The 16243-nt window shown below is 44.6% G+C and overlaps 1 protein-coding gene across 1 annotated transcript in view; it reads left to right on the top strand.

The window, feature by feature from the left end:
* Window positions 1-505: 505 nt before the first annotated feature.
* Window positions 506-16243, top strand: part of LOC104827837 (mitogen-activated protein kinase kinase kinase 3-like) — a 58734-nt gene continuing 42996 nt past the window's right edge. Inside the window, exon 1 of the mRNA XM_010561105.1 lies at window positions 506-557. Within this exon, the coding sequence (XP_010559407.1) occupies window positions 554-557 (4 nt within the window). The 5' untranslated portion in view covers window positions 506-553. The remainder of the gene's footprint in view (window positions 558-16243) is intronic.

A 16243-nucleotide genomic window follows, 5' to 3' on the forward strand; every position in this document is an offset into this window, starting at 1 on the left:
GGCTGGAATTTGGAAGGCCTAAATTTAGGTTTCTGCTTTGATGCAGGCTGCTTCTGGGACTGACTTTCCATGTCCTGCTGTCAGTTTGGTCCCAAAGTGAGTGTTATCCCACAGGGATGCTGCAAAACATAATGTGTTAAGCGTGGTATTGCTTTAAGGTTGCATTATATAATGTAAAAATACATTTTAAGTATAATGTATTAAAGATGATCTGCTCTTAACAAAAGGAGACCTATGGCACAAGTGTAAGTTGTTTACTCCAAGATTTTAAAACCATAAAGGTACCAGGTTTGTGGTGTGTTACCTTTGGGGTGTGTAGGGCAGACTGCTGGTCTCAATTCGTAACTAAATGATTCTCCTCTTTCCTCCAGTCCGGATGGTGGTGGGGAAACACTTTGTGAAGAGTGGTCCTGTTAGTCGCTGTCCCCATTGACGTGTCAAAATTAATCTGTAACCTGTGTATGTTTGTTATTACAGGGTGGATGCTTGAGAGTGGAGGATAAGGTACAAGTGTCTGGGACCGGTGGAATGGAGGCCTGATGTAGATGGAAAGATGGGTAAGAACTGGATTCCCTGGAAGCAATTAACTTTCTGCAGCCTGCTAATTTTGGTTGGGGCTACCAAGCATGACAGCGGAGTGGGAGACTTTGCCAATATGGTCTGGCTGAATATTACATTGCTTTCTAATTTTTTTTGCCGTCAGTGGTGCCAAAATTGGACAAATTCTCTTCTTATTGTCAGTGTGATCTGGTGTGCCCAGATGTTCGAGGTGGAGCCTCTTCCCAAGTCTGCCTTGTATTTCTGGGCAGAGCATCTTCATTCCCTGTATCTCTTCTCCCCAGGAAGCTTCTGTTTCAAGCAGAGCCTGAGTATATTGCTTTTCTAATTGGTGACCTAGATTACTTGCACCTTCTCCCTCTTCCCCTAGAACAGTTGTGTATCAGATGCTCTGTGATGCTGAGGGAGAATTTTTTTTTAAAGTGGAAATTATTTCTAGTTCTGGAGGTACATAAAGATCTTGATCTTATTTCTACTGCTAAAGAAAATTCATTATGTCATAAATCAAAATTCATTATGTCAGAAGTCAGGACCACTTGGAAGTGCTGGACTCTCTCAGTTTTAGCATGTGAATAATCAGATTGGTAGTATTGTCTCACATGAGCATGTGGTAAGTGCGAGAGCCCCAGCTCCCCTTCATCTTCTCATGCCATTGGCCATCAAACTTATCACATTACTCTCGCAAAATCATACCTTACTTGCAGGAAAATGTTCATGCTCTGCGCTGTGCTTGTAAACTGTCACACGGGTGTGACACAGCTGGAGGGATTGCTCGGTGTCTTCCCAGCCCCACTAAAGGACTTCGCAGGAGATGCATGCCTTACTGACAGCAGCACTGCTGGGGTTTGGGATTCAGCCAGCATTCCATGCATTTATGAGCATGGCAAAGTATGAGAAAGCTCTTTGCAGAATGAACATTGACCACAAACCCAATTCCAAATTGGTCTACAAGCCATTCTGCCAGGCAGCAGCAGTTTGCAGCTGTAGAGTTTTGTGCTCCTTTTCTTTAATTTTGCTGAAAAGAGAAAGCTCAGCAGGTTAAAGAACACAGCCAGGTTCTACCTGACGTGGGTGTCAGTGCTTGATTAACACGTGGAGCTAATTGAGCTTGGATTGTCCTGTTTCCTTCACCAGAAGAAGCAGGTTACAGAGAAGCCTAAATTAATCTCCTGAAATGGCTTTCTGACCAGGTGACCCAAGAAAGAAGAGATCTTGAAGGAGTCTTGGTTGAAGCTGAGCCCTGCACTTTCACATTTGCAGCATTTACACAAATTCACCCCAAACCTTTCAGGGATGGTTGAAATGGTGCTGGGGGGGGGGGGGAAGGAGAGAAGGGAGGTGGGGGGAAACACCAGTAAATTTAGGGATTGTCCTTGCAAACCTGGTATAAAAGTGATTCAGAATTTGATAGTGGTTTAAATTTAAAAAATGAAAAATGTTAAGCCACTGCCACACCTTTACTGTTTGTCCTCCCCCATGGAGAAAGGAGAAGAGCAGTGCTTACCACATCCTGGCTTTACGTCTCTGATTTTTTTGTGCTTTCTCTGTTACCTAGAAGAGAGATTTTGTGGGGAGAGGACTATTTTAAAGCCAAGTTAAAAAAAAAAAAAAAAAAAAAAAGGAAGGGAAGAGAAAGTCCAGACCTCCTGCTTCAATGTAAAGAATGACAAATTTTGGTTTAAAACCCCTGGTGAAAAAAAGCCAAATTTTTTAGAGACATTTTCACTTCGAAGGCGAAAACCACTCCTTTGTTGATGTAATTTTTTTTTTTTATTTTAAGAAGGAAAGTTCAGACTCGCTTTGAGCACCAGTAGGGAATGAGTTGCTGGCTCCAGTCCAGTTCTCAGCAGATAGTCAGTTTGATGACTTCTTTTACAGAGAGTGTGGTTGATACAAACTGCTAAAGGTGCCTTCAAACTGTCGGCTGTAAACATAATATGGATGCATTGGAGAAGCAGTAAATGTGGGAATACTGTAGTGAAGAGAGCACCCTTTTGCAAGGCACTGTGTTTTTTGGGAAGGCGAACTGAATCGGTAGGAGTCTTGTGCCAATTTGCAGTTCTGCTTACGCTTGTATGTGGATGGAAGGTGCTGGTCATGTCCCCTTCTCCAAATGTCATTGCTTGGAGTACTGCTATAGCTTATCACTAACATAGCATCAATGCCTGTGTAGGGACCAGTGAGATCTGCCAGGCTGCATTCAGAAAGGATCATGGTGTGGTCCTGAGTTAGGTCTCTGACTTGACTGTTGGGGCAAGACGGATGAAGTAATGTGTATCTTGATCAGTGTTACTGAGTGGTGTTTGTTATAGTTGAATCATTGCAAGAGCTTTGCTGACGCACAGAAAATTAGGCTAAATTTTGAGGTTTTATTAGTTTCATTTCCCCCCTTCCTTTTATATGCGTGTTTGCTTCTTCTACACTTTGGGGTGAAGGAGCATTTTCAAGGGAAGAGCAGAGAATTTGCAGTCATGTCATTGATTCCCTTCTGGTAGACCACAGAGGAGGTGTGTCGGATGAGGTGATCTATGAAGGTCCATTCCAGGTCTACCTTTCTTCCTAGGTTCCTATTTATAGTCTGCTCAGTGTCTCAGAGTTCAGCATAGGACTGTTCACTCCTGGACATGTTCTAGGGAAGCTGCATGACCTTGTATGGAGACCACAAGGTGGAAGGTGGGGACTTCTGATGTCTCCGTGGGCTGCACCTCTGACATAGCAGTCTGGTCGTGTCATGCAGTGCAGTGGTGCTTGGACTAGCCCTCTGCAACTGTGGCATCCCAGCACCGCGGGTAGGTTGCTCTGCTGTTGCAGGTCCAAGACAGTATCTCTATGTGTGCCAGCTTGGGGCCAGCCTAAGCAGAGGTCCTTGGCACTGGGTCTTCTTATGATGTGTAGACATGGCCATGACCATGTTGCTTAACATTTATTCTCGTAGTGCTGTTTGTGAAAGACCTGGGCATGTCTCTGCAGAGTAGATTAGAGGGCTTAATTTTGGAGGGAAGAGCAACTGGGTACAGCATAGGATCTTGGGACAGAATTGTTCTGGTTTTGCTTCATGCTTTGGTCTTCAATAAATCTCTTGGGCTCCCATTTAGTGTTGTCCTTGGGACACTTTACTCCAGATCTGTAGCAATGGTATTTGTACTAAAACATTTGACTCTTTCTTTGCATGGAAAAGGAAGGTGGTGAGAACAGTGGGATGGTTTGTAGGTGAAAATGGCGTTGGAAGGACTTTGTGATTTCTAGAGGGAGAGATGTAGCCATGCTGTAGGTGTTTAGTCACTGCTTCAGAAGCTGACCACATGTTTTCTGAGTGGGTTAGGTCTTGGGTATGGAGGTGAAGTGGGGTAAGATGGCTGAGCATGGGTCTGAGAGAGACATCTTCAGGAAGGCTAGTCCCCAACACACCTTGCTGGACACTGGTCATCCGAAACAGTGCTGGAGCCTAAAGTGGTTATCTGCTGTCAGTTTGGTACTGTAATTCCTGCTGGTTGGAAGAATAATGAACTCGTTTTTAACATGGTTGTTGGGTTGCCATTATTCTCAGGCCTCAAAGAGTCCAAGTGACATATGCCTCTTATATTGGTTTTCTCAGCCTTGATAATGAGAGAAAAATTGGAGTGGAGAACATGTGTGTCCTAAAGCAGGATGTCCCACCTCTTACTCCTGGCACAGAGCAATTCCTCCAGCTTGCAGTCAATTTCCATCTGCCACCTGTCCACAAGGGTCCAAGAGCTCTTTATAATTTGTTCAAAATGTAGCTGTGGGCCAGCGAGTGCATATGACACTTCTAAAGATGTCCATGTCTCCAATACAACACAGTGGAAGGACTGTGGTCAATAGCAGTTAAAAATTGCTGTGTTTAAACACTGCATCACAGTAAAAGTAATACTAAAAAACTGCAGAAGTTGACATAAAAAGCGCTAATTTTTTTCCTTTTGTTTAAAAATGACTTTAGTATTCTAATTCTGGTTATGAAATGCTGTGTGCATGCATATGTGTTTCTGATGATAAAAACTCCAGGAACTCTTATGTATTCTGTTCAGCATATGTACATGTAACTCAAAGGTTTAGGTCTTTAGTACTTTTCTGGAGTGAGTGTGACTTTTGCTTCAGCAGAAGGGTAATCTGAAGTGCGGGAGATGGGAGAATGATGCTTATCTACAGTATTGCCTTGACAGAGTGGGTGTGTTTGGAGAAGATTGCAGGCTAGGCTGGCAGAGCAGCTTGCTGAAGGTGGAGGGGGCCTGTTTGCACAGCCATGGTCTGGCCATTTAACCCAATTCCGTTTTTGGGGGGGGGCTTTTGAGATGGAGGGAACAGCCCCAGTTGGTGGGGGGTGAACAGACCAACTCTCCCTATCCCCATGCACGCAGGCGTTGATGTCTCAGCTCTCCCATGCCTCGTTTTCCTCATTCCTCAATCTAAGGCAATGGTTTTGCTCTTCACTTGCTCTTTGTATGCTGAGAGCTATTAAAAAAAAAAATCAGAATGAATTGCAGCAGTTTATCTTATAATAAGGCACATCAGGCTTTCTAGCTCAGGTTTTGTTATTTTCGAGGGGTGTCCAGTTAAGAGGTGTCTGTGTCTCCTTCTGTCTTTGGGCACCTGGGGAATGCAGGACTGGACCTGCATCGCTGTATTTGGGACGTTGCAGCCATTGCTGCAGCAACAGGTTAGGAGTTCATGGGCTCTGGGCTGTGGCTTTGAGCACTGGAAGTAGCTGGGCTGGGAGGGTGAAAGAGGTCTTTATGAGCCTGCAAATAACCTTCAAAGGTATTGGAGGCAGTCAGGGGAAATAACTTGCCAGCTACCTTTCTTGCTGGATAAACATTTTTCTCCTTTCAAGTGTGCTCAAGAGAGAGGTGCGGGTTGTGGGGAGAGGGTAATATCTTTTATTAGACCAAACTGATAGAGGTGGAAAAAACAGGCTACCAGGGCGAATAAGCCCTTCTTCAGAAGGAGAAAATTTTAAGCTTAGCAGGAAAACAGGCTGGAAAAATTGCCCCAAGCTTAATTTAATTATGTTAATCCATTAAAGGAAAAGGTAGCTAGTGTCTGTGGAGCAAAGGGCAGAGTTATCAAAGAAGCTGTGAAAGTTTGTTGTGAGATGAGAGAGAGAAATCAGTACGTGGTACCTTTGAAGTGGTGAGGAGTTTTGCAGGTAGATGCTGTGGGAGAAGAAGCATCGTCCCATAAAACCAAAGAGCCCCTCTATTTTTTTTTTTTTTTAATGTTCAGCGGAGCTACAGGCATACAAAATTTTCTTATATGTGGTTAATTTTGCTTTTTAAGGGTCTAGCCCCTGCTTGCAGCTCTCCTAGACTAACTTTAATCTGCAAAAGCAAATGAGAAACAACAGGTTTGTCCAAGAGCAGTGTTAGGTTTGTGGTTGGACTCAATGATCTTAAGGGTCTTTTCCAACCTAAATGATTTTATGATTCTAAGAGGCAGAGATTTAGCATGGCTTATCTTTCAGCACTCTGGTTTTTTAGGAAAGCCCTGATTCTCACTGCTGTATTCCTGTCTCTGCCTCTCATCTTCTCAGGGCTGCAACTGGGAGCCACCCAGTGCCGGAGCCTGTTTGGGGCTGGGAAGTCTTTGGCAGCTGGAATGGTCAAGGCTGGGTTAAGTTTCTCTTTGGTGCTCCACAGGGTAAATGCTTGCTCTTTGGCTGACAGAGACTTGCTTATTTAATCTTTGCTATGCCTTAGATCTCTTTACGAGTTTCGGTAGCAGGGGACCGAAGTGCACTCTCGTCGTTCCCTGCACGCCCTCAGATGGGTTTGCAAACACACCTGCCCGCTTCGCAGCCAAGTTTAGAGGCACTTAGAGGCGAAGCGGCTTACCCAGTTACACCTCCGTTAGCCAACACAACACGTCGCGGCCCATGCTTTGGCACTGCGTGTGCGGGTATGGCCGAATTCCTCCCCCACAATGGGGCAGCCTTGTCTGCTCCCCTTGTCGGGAGCAGCCCAGGGGGTAGGGGATCTGACTGGGGGCCTGCGAGGCGGCACGGACGGCAAGCTCCGATTAGCTATGGAGGGTCACAGGGCAAGGCGTGGGTGCTGGTCTTGCTTAGTTGACTAAATACAAAAATCGTCTCGGGAGCGTAGAGCTCGTCAGAACTCCTCGTGTGGGTCCCGGCCCTGCGTGGTGTGCTTGGTGCTGGGGACTGATGCGGGGCTAGGTGCTGCCACTCTTTTGGCAGCAAAATGACACCTGCTAGGGGCTGGAGAAGTATTTGAGGGGTGACTTCTTGGAGAGATGGTGGGTATGACTGGCACGCCAGGGTCCTCTCCTGTCCTGCATGGCCTGGGGACACAGCTGGGCCTGTGTACCCTGCTGCAGCCCTGGGTGCCATGGTGGCCCGGGCCTGGTGGCTGGGCCTGGGCTGAGCCCCACTGCCCTGTGGTGACGGGGTGCAGGGTCAGTCAGCAGTTGCTGGAGAAGCACTGAAATCCTTCATATCACTGAAAACTGGTGTGTTTTTTATTATTGAACCATCACGGGTTGTGCTGCAGGATCCAAGTCGCTGGCTGGATATGAGGGGCAGCACCTGTTTTCCCCAACTCTGCCCTCTTCAGCAAATCTTCCCCCCACACACACCAAATGCCACCCAGTTTTAACCCAGATGTTTGCCCCATTAGCCGAGGAGGGTTGAAGGGTGTGGGGTGCCATGGCTGGACCCCACAGGTTGTTACAGGGCCCAGCAACACTGCGCTGCTGGAAGAGGAGGGGGGCTGTGAGAAGGAGGGAGGAGGGCCATGTTTTGTGCCTGAGCCTTTATCTGAAAGCCACAGGATAAACACCACAAGGGCAAAGATTTTTGTCCATCTCCAAGCTGTCCAGCTCCGACACACACCACAGTGCAGCCTCCGAGCAGTTCTCCTCATCATATAACGCCGGGGAGTTTATGTGCCCTCGTCCCTGAGCTGCTTTACCCTAACCAAATCTGGCTGTCAGGATATTGCACGGGCTGTGTCTGGGGGGAAAGTGGCTTCTTAGCCAGGCTTTGCTACCCTCCGTGTGTGCGGGGATGTATGGGGGACACGTGGTGGCGAGTGTGCACAGGGATGGGGCCCGTGGAGGAGGGCAGCGTGTTGCAGAGCATGGGAGAGCTCCGCCGGTGGCTCTGATCCCGTGGAATTTTACTGCACGTGGTGCTGTCAGAGAGATGGCTATTTTGGGAGTGGAGGGTTGTAGTGAGCTGCAGATGTAACCCCGCTTTTCCCTCCCTGCTGAGCTAAACCGAACACCTTTTGGATCCTTTTCCATTGCAAAGGTTCCTGTTAAATCTCTGGGATGAGGGTACATCAGTATTGTGCCACAGCTCTTCACGCTCATCAAGAGAAATTTCTTGTATGATTTGTGGCTTAGCCACTGAAACTTTTACATAAGTGATAAAACTTGCCAGTCAATGCTCTTGAGAAGTGTTGGGTTTGGTATTTGCAAGATCACTCAGTGTTTTAAGGTATTGCTCTCACCTTACCTAAACCAAGGTGCAGTCCCAGTAGTGTTATGTTAGCTTTTGGTTTTCCCGGGGGAAATTCAGAGGGCAGTTGAAGTTCTTCGTTATCTCACACCCTGGATCTCAAATACGTTATGACATAACATATTTATTTATTTGCTAGTTTATTCTCTCTTGCTGTTTTCTTAATGCCTTTATAGACATGTTAAGAGCCCAATCACTTAATATTATATTGGAGGTGTTTGCTTATTTGTGCACATGAGTATTTTGGGGACTGGTTGGGTCTTGTCATTGTGGTGATCAGAATTAGTTACATGTGTGATATACAGTTTTACTAATTATAATTTAAAAAATAACTGGTTTAGCTTTTTTAAATAGATTCTTGCCTTCTCCCCCAAGCCTGTTCCTGAGCACTAATTTCTGTCCCCTTTTGCAAGGGGATGTAAAGGGAAGGGTTGTTTTTGATCTAAGCAGGTTCTCTGACCTGTTGACTGTGCACTTTTACCAATGGTTGTATGGGTCACCTGAGTGATAGCATGGGGTAGAGGTAGAATAGGAGGCAGGAACTCTCAAAATGAGCTTTACCTTTGAAAAAAGGGTCTGTGAGATAGTATAACTGTACCCTAAACCACAGATGTTTTATTGGGCATTTGATGTGATGGACATCTGTAGATGTCAAACGCCTCTGATGGATTTGGTTTTGTTTCTTTTCACAAAGCAGTTACTGGTTGTGCTATAAAAGAAAAATTCAAAATCCAAAACAATGTCATTTATGGAGAACAAGCGTTTACCATTGATTTGTCAGGTAAAGTATTAATAATCTTCTATACCTATTAGATGGTGCACCCTTAGCATCATAATTCCTTGATAAGGAGAAACATGCTTTCAGGAAACCCCAGCACCCCACAGCATTACCTATGTGAATCTGTGTATCCCAAGCTTACGACGTCAGTGAGCAAAGTCCTGCCAAGAAATCCTGCATATCAGATGGGTCTTTCCTCACTTCCTCGTGTATAATTGCTCTGTTTGACCTGCTGAGCTGTGCCCTGCCCTTGAGTTGTACACAGGAGTGACCTTGCCATCCCTTGGGTGGGGTTGCAGGAGGATGAATGACAGCAGGATCCAGCTGCCAGCGTGCCTTTGCTGACTTGCAAAGGGAACGTGCTCCACTGGTGTGTCTGCTTCAGTGCATGGTAATCTGGACTGGGGGAGGGTAATTGGATAATTTTTCTCTTTATCACACTGATCCAGACAGTGGCAAAATGATTTGTGCATGTAGGTTTAATTTACATGGAGGTTCATCTGCATCTCTCACTAGATGGATGCATACAGTAATCTGTTTTGCCACCGGTAATTCGCAGACAGCCCTTCTAAGGGGGATGAATTGGAAAACAGTATTTGTACCTGCCTACGAGAGTGTCTGGGTCCCTTTACTTGCTTAGAGGCTTTTGTTACGGTCCAAGTCAAGCTCTTGAGCTTCTAGCTCACTGGTCTCCTTCCTAGTATTGATTGGGACAGTCACTGTGATGGTGTTTACTTACAAATTGATCCCATATGCCATTTAGAATCATGGAATCATTTAGATTGGAATAGACCCTTAAGATCATCAAGTCCATGCTGTCTTGGTACCTCTGCCCCTGGTATTTGGTGCATGGCCTGATTCCTGGTGGCAGTACATGTCTGTTGATGGTGTTTGCAGGTACTGAAGAAACCCAGAAGCCCTGGTTTTCTCTTCATCACCAAGCTTTTTTTCTGTCTGGCTTTTGGAGAAAAGGCAGCATTTGCCTTCACAAGCAAGTTCTTTGACACCTGCTTTCACCTAGGTTAGTGTTGTCTAGTTCCCTGGACCACGAAAGCAAACCCAGGACTGGTATGACATTGACCTTCTGATGAATGCAGTGGGCAGTCCAGGTTGCTGTTGGTCCAGCAGATGTGAACTTTCACTGTAACGTGTGGGCCAAGTTTGCTGTTACCCATGCTTACATGGCAAATAGAAATGAAAAGGTGTTGCGGCCATTGAACATTACATGCTACTCTGATGTTTGCTCTGCTCTTCATAAAGAAACAAAAAAGACAGACAACTGGAAAGAGCTGTAGGAATGAATTAAGAATTACTCTAATGTAAGAAGTTTTTTGTTTCCGTTTAGTTAAATGAAGAAGGGTTAAAGGGGGATGAGTTTGCAGTCTGTGAATACCTGCAGAAGATGTGGGGGGGGATTTCTGTTAATAGAGGGGGGTCTCTAAGATACTGGGATATCAAGATCTAATGAGTAGAATATTAAGCAAGCTATACTCAAACTGGAATTGAGAGAGATTTGTTACAGAGAGGTTATTGGAATAAGTGCATGAGCTCTTCAAACACACTTTCTGATCAGCTTTCTGAAAGAGGCTGTTTTGTGTGATTCCAGGTCAAGATTGTGAGGTAGAGGCTGCTAAATGAATTTCTGTGGCCTTTGTATACAGCCAGGAAGGCTAGATCAAGTTAAGTCCTTTCTGAATTTAAGCTCCATTTAATGTATTTAGCTCTGGCTGCAGACTTGTGTAGTCTTGAGCAAGACTTTTGTCTCTCTCAGATTTCCGTCCATCAAATGAGACAAAAAAGACAGCTCATCTCTCTTTCTGTCTGACAGTTTAGCTGAAAGTCCATCAGGACAGGGACTGCCCTTTGCAGGTACTGAGTGATTCTGAGGAGGTGTCTTGGCTTTCAGTTGAGGTTCTTTCTGGTAAATGATAAATGTCATATACCAGTTAATCCAAAAATTGTGTATTTTCAAAAAACAGAGAAAATGAAAGGCTGATGTCCTTTGCAGGCCAGAGTTAAGATTGTCAGTGTCATAGTCATGTAGTTCTGTATTTCTTTCCACTAAGTTTTATTACATTTAAATATATTTGTTACTATATGTTCAAAGTCTTGCCTTTTGAAAGGGCTTTTACTGAAAGTGACAATGTTTCTGTGAGGCTTCCCATCCTCTCTTCATCCCCTCTCAGCCTTCACAGAACTTTTCCCTCTGCCCGGGGATATCCCCAGCAGTTGCATCACCTTCCAGAGAGGTGGATGCTAGCGATGAAGGGTGCCGCTGGAATTTACACAGGCACAGTGGCTGAACTGGGCTATCAACATCACGGTTGCGAAAAGCACAGTGGGATCTTTAGTGACCACAAGTGGTCACATCTGTGGTTTTACGTTGGATCCAAGCGGAAGTGTATGTGACAACGTGTGGCCCCTTAGCTATATGCTCCAGCCTTGCTCAGTGATGACTCAGAGGACAATATTCTTCCCTTCTGCAACGCCCAGGATTTTTCCCTGACTTTTCCCAGCCCTAGCTCTGCCTGGTGTGTGCGAGAGGCCGAAATCAGAACTTGCCATGTTTTACAAGACTCTGTTTTACTTCTGTAGGCTTTTCTGTGTGCTTCATCCAGCTGGTGCTTTTTTTGTGTTGATGGAAGCAGCTTCATGGAACTACCGTAAGCTGCCTCTTAGTAATGACCTATTAGTGAAGCCAACAATAATAGCACTGTCTAGACCATCTGAACAGAGCTAAATTATTCCTTTGTCCCTTCTTCATTTGCTTTCTCTCCTGCCTGTTGAATTGTTTTGGGTGGTCCGTGTTGACCTTCAGGCTTGCTATTTCTCCCTTGCTTCCCCCTTGCTGCCCCCTCATTCGGCAGTAAGCCTGCTGTAGCAAGACTGAAACTCCAGGTTCCTCTCTCCCGCACGCATGCTGGAACTGAAGCCATGTAGCAGCGCCGGAAACATGTATATGAAGGGCAGAGAGATGTGTCATCTTGTGGCTTTTTAATTTCACTTCATAGTTGATTTTGCTAAGTGCTGAATGTCGTGGATTCACGTTGGTAGTGCCTGAGATCTGTGCGTCTTAACATCTTACAGAACTGAAAACTTGATGGGAGAAAGAAGCATACTGGTTTAGATATAAGATCCTGCCAAAACGGATTGGTGTACTTTATAAAACCAACCTTCCCATGTCCACTGTAGCTCCGCTGGTCATTGCTACCTGGGAATGCTCTTGGCTTACTTCTGTGTGTTCCTCTCCTCTATGTGACTGTGGATATTTACCTTTGGGAAATTAATATCTTTGAGACTGCTATTATATTTGGTTGAAAGTGGTCCTTGGTTGGATGGGCTGGCAGTGTGATCGCATGAGCTTTGTCACAGGAAGCTGATTTAAAAAGCACAAAATTGGGGTGTTGGTGGGAAGTAGGGAAGAAAGAAATGAGCCTCCTACTAAGGGAAATAGCTGAAAATAAAGTAAGAGCCGAGGATGGAAGAAGAGACACTGGGGTCAAAGGGAAAGTGCTAAACAGAATTGATTTTTACATTTCATTTTTGTTGTCTGTGTAATCAGCTTTTCTTTGTCCTGCTCTTCCATCATAGAAATATTCCTCATTACATGCTGTGCTGGGGAGAGAGCAGGCTTTGTTGTACAATTCGTCCTGTCAACCTACAATGCCTTAAGTGAATTTGTACAAAACAGTCCAAGAGTGAAGCTGGGCCAGAAGTTTGTTCAGGAGCAAGAACCTGCTCACGTTGCGCAAAGTCAGTGGTTTCCATAAGCCTCAGAGTCCATCTGAACTCTTGTGGATACTTCATTGGTGTTGTGCAACTTGCAGCTGTTTTGTTCTGAAGCTGCAGCAAAGCCTGGGAAGACGTTTGCTGTGTAGTCTCAATGCTGCCTTCTCAGAAGGCTGAAGCATACTTGGGTCCTGCCAGTGCTAGATCAGGAGAAACCGATCTTGCATGTCCCTTGGGCATGGGATTCCTATTGATTCCCCCATTTTCTCCCTGGGACAGCCGTCCATCCTGCACCCTCTGCTCTCTCAAACCAAGGCAAACAGAGAGCAAGCAGCCTGTGACAACTCTTTTGCTGGAGAAGCTTGTGAGTGGCATTTGGATTTAATTATCCAGTAAGCTTCAGTGCTTGTTTGAATTTGACTGAACTGGCTGAGCTGGCTGCTTGTTTCCATGGAACAAAGTTCTCCACCCTTCTTGGGAGTCAGCTTGGAGACCCCAAGAGCAGTAATTAGGATGGGCAAGAGGCTTAGTCTGGAAAGCATCAGTCCCTGTGCAAAGCTGTCATGGAGAGGACTGGGAAGTGTCAGTTTTGCAACCGATGATGCAAATTGTGCTTCTGCTCTGAAGTTGCTTCAGAGCATGGTATGGGTTGGTTTTTTTTTTTTTTTGCTTTGTTTTGAACAGTTGAGACTTTGGTCGTAGTCCCTCTGAAATGGCAGTTCCCTTGGACTAAAAATGCACTGTTAAAAGTAGTTAAAAAGCTACTTAAGCACATAGAATTATATTACTTCAAGGAAATTACGTATTTCTGCTTGTGCTTAAGTCATGTTCTTTCATGCTCTAGCAGCAGAAAACGACCTTTCCTGCTCATATAGGAAGAAGTTTTCTTACCTTATTTTGTAGCAGTGATGGCATGGATGTGTATTTTGTTTTTTTGACAAGTAACACTTATGTTTCCTAATAAAAATTATCAAATGCTCTTCAGAATGTTGTTTGGCATCAGCTTTTTAGTAGATGGAGGAACAAAGATGCTGAGTTAACAGCCTAAATACAAGAAATATCTTCTCTTTCCTCCTTTTTTTTTTTTTGTTCTAGTACCTGATTCAGGACAGCTGCAGCCCAGTTTTACAAGACTGATTCTAGGCTGATTAAGTTGATGGTTGGATATTTCTGAAAATGGGCTAAATTTAAGCAGTTACTGAAAGTGAGTGCATGCTTCTCATTTTGCTGTCTTGGGAGAGATGCAAAAGGACGCTTCTGGCAGAGATGTGTAGCCTGACTTTCTAAGGAAATGTGACTTTCATAATCATGCAGGTGGGGGTTGCAGTACCAGGAATTTTTAAACCTGTATTTGATGAACTCAGAAGACCACACTGCAAAAAGTTTTGACAAAATTGATGGGTAGGTAGAGGAGGAAGGCTCCGTTACTGCTTTGAGGGCAATGTAGTATAAACCCAACCTTTCCTGGACATTGGAAACCCCTCAGTGTTTAAGGAGATAACAGAAGTCCATGGGAAATTGGCCTGCCTTGCTTTGTCAATCAGTAAACAACTTGCCACATGTTGGTTTGAGTACCCTGATTTGGTGACCTGCATAAGCCCCATGTGGTAGGATAGGCAGCAAGGACATCCAGGTTTTCTGTACACCCTGCAGAGGTGATTTCCAATCACAGTCTCTCTGCATTTTGTAGGGTTGCTCACTTCCACCTTCCTTCTAGTGATATTACATTGCAATCTCTTGTGACTACTGTGCATATGAGTGACAAAGTAATGTACCCTGTAGGAATAACACTGAAGCAGTGACCCTGAATACTCACTCGTCTCTAGTGGCAATAGTGATAGGATCCACTTCAGCTCGAAGATCTGTCTTTTTTTTTAATGTATTCAATGATGCCACGTGCTCAGCAGACATCCTGGCAAAAGCATGGTTCATGCTGTTGCTCTCAGCTGCATGGTTAATCCTCACGGGCACCCATGGGAGGTAATGAGAGCTGTCTGGGATGTGGTCTATGGGGCACTTGGGCCAGTTCTTGGGGGCTGCCAGGTCTTTCTCTTGGGAGGAATGGAGGGAGCAGCTTACAGTCACTCCAGAAAACTTTGAAGTTACTCTGTCCCTGTTTGTTGGTATATTATTTTTTTATTATTATTACTACTGACCTCCAGCAAACCCTGCTGTCCCTCCTTGGGACAGGCAGTGCTGAATCTTAAAAGTTCTGGAATATTCTTGGAGGGCACCAGTGTGTTAACCAGAGATGCATCTCCTAGCAGATGCTGCCAGGCACGTCCAGGGTGGTTTGGAGGTGGGAGAGCGGTGGTGAATCTAGTGGTTTTGCTAGCAAAAGCCCAGCTCTGCCACTGCCTGTTGAAGCCCTGTTTCCCCATGTCATTATGGACTGTGTTTTGTGTCAGTGAGTTCAGGAAACTTTTGTTGTCTCTCGGGTTGGAAAAAAAGAAAGGGGTGAGGGATATTTTAGAGATTATAGCTTTGGTGGAAAATTCCTGGAGGGCGGTGTGTGTGGTTTTTGTTTTTGTGTTTGTTTTTTTTTTTAACTTGTCCTTCCCCCCCTTTCCCTTCCCCTCCACAAAAAAAGTGGTTTTTTTCTTCTTTTTTGTGTTGGTTTTTTTCCTACTACAGAATCTGTCTGGAAAACTATGCTTGTCACCAGAGGTCCCTTTTAACAACAACAACAACAAAACCCAAACAAAAAACCCAACCCAAACCCCAAACTATGGGAACATTCTTGTTGGGTTTTTTTTTGTTTGGTTTATTGTTTTTTTTTTTGTTGTTGTTTTCTTCCCCTGAACTAGAACTGAAAGTTACCTTTTTCTTGAGTGTTTTCTTGCAGCATTTCAGGTTATGCTCCCTGCCACCCCTCTGGAAAAACATACCTGTGTTTTCAGTGGGTAGGGGAATGTGGAAGAGAAGACGAATTGCACTTTAATGTACTTTGATATGAATTTTTATTATTTTATTAATTATATATTTAATTTTATATGTAGATATATATTTATATTGTATTTTAAATATTTATATACACACGCATTGCCTACAGGAAAATGTAGGCATTTTCCTAATGCTCAGTGTAGGCACTAGAGCTCATTTCTGAGCTCTAAAATAAAAGTGACACTGGATTTTAAACATTTTCCCCCATTTTTCCCCTTATTTCTTTAATGAGATGGCTCTGGGTGCACAGCACGGGTGAGAATGTTTTTTCTCGCATCTTTTGTTTTTTTTTCACCGCTTCAGTCCTGATACAACCCAGCAGGAGGAGTGGGAAAAGACAAGATGATGTATCTTGAATATGAGGATCCAGGACATATACCTCCCTGGGGAAAGAACCTCAGTATTTGGGTCCAATCCTGGATGATTTAATGTAGTTTTTGTTATCTTTCTCATCTTTGTGAACTTGGAGTTAAATCTGGCTTGGCGTAGGGGTGGCTCTATCCCTGGAGACACTCAGTTTTACACAAAATGTGGTAGCTGTATTTGTGTTTTTACAGTACTAGCTGCATGTGCCTGATACCTGCCTGTCTTGATTGTATCATGAGCGTGGAGCATGCAGCGGGTTCTCACACCCTTCTAACAAGTGTGCCATGCCCTAGGTCTTGATAGGGTTTTTAGTGCTTGCGGTTGGTATTTTGCAATGTAATAGTTTATAGCTGCTTTAAGAGACCACAGCCATA

This window comes from Haliaeetus leucocephalus, unplaced genomic scaffold (genome assembly GCF_000737465.1).
Source record: "Haliaeetus leucocephalus isolate CR32 unplaced genomic scaffold, Haliaeetus_leucocephalus-4.0 Scaffold0, whole genome shotgun sequence".
Classification (NCBI taxonomy): Eukaryota; Metazoa; Chordata; class Aves; order Accipitriformes; family Accipitridae; genus Haliaeetus; species Haliaeetus leucocephalus.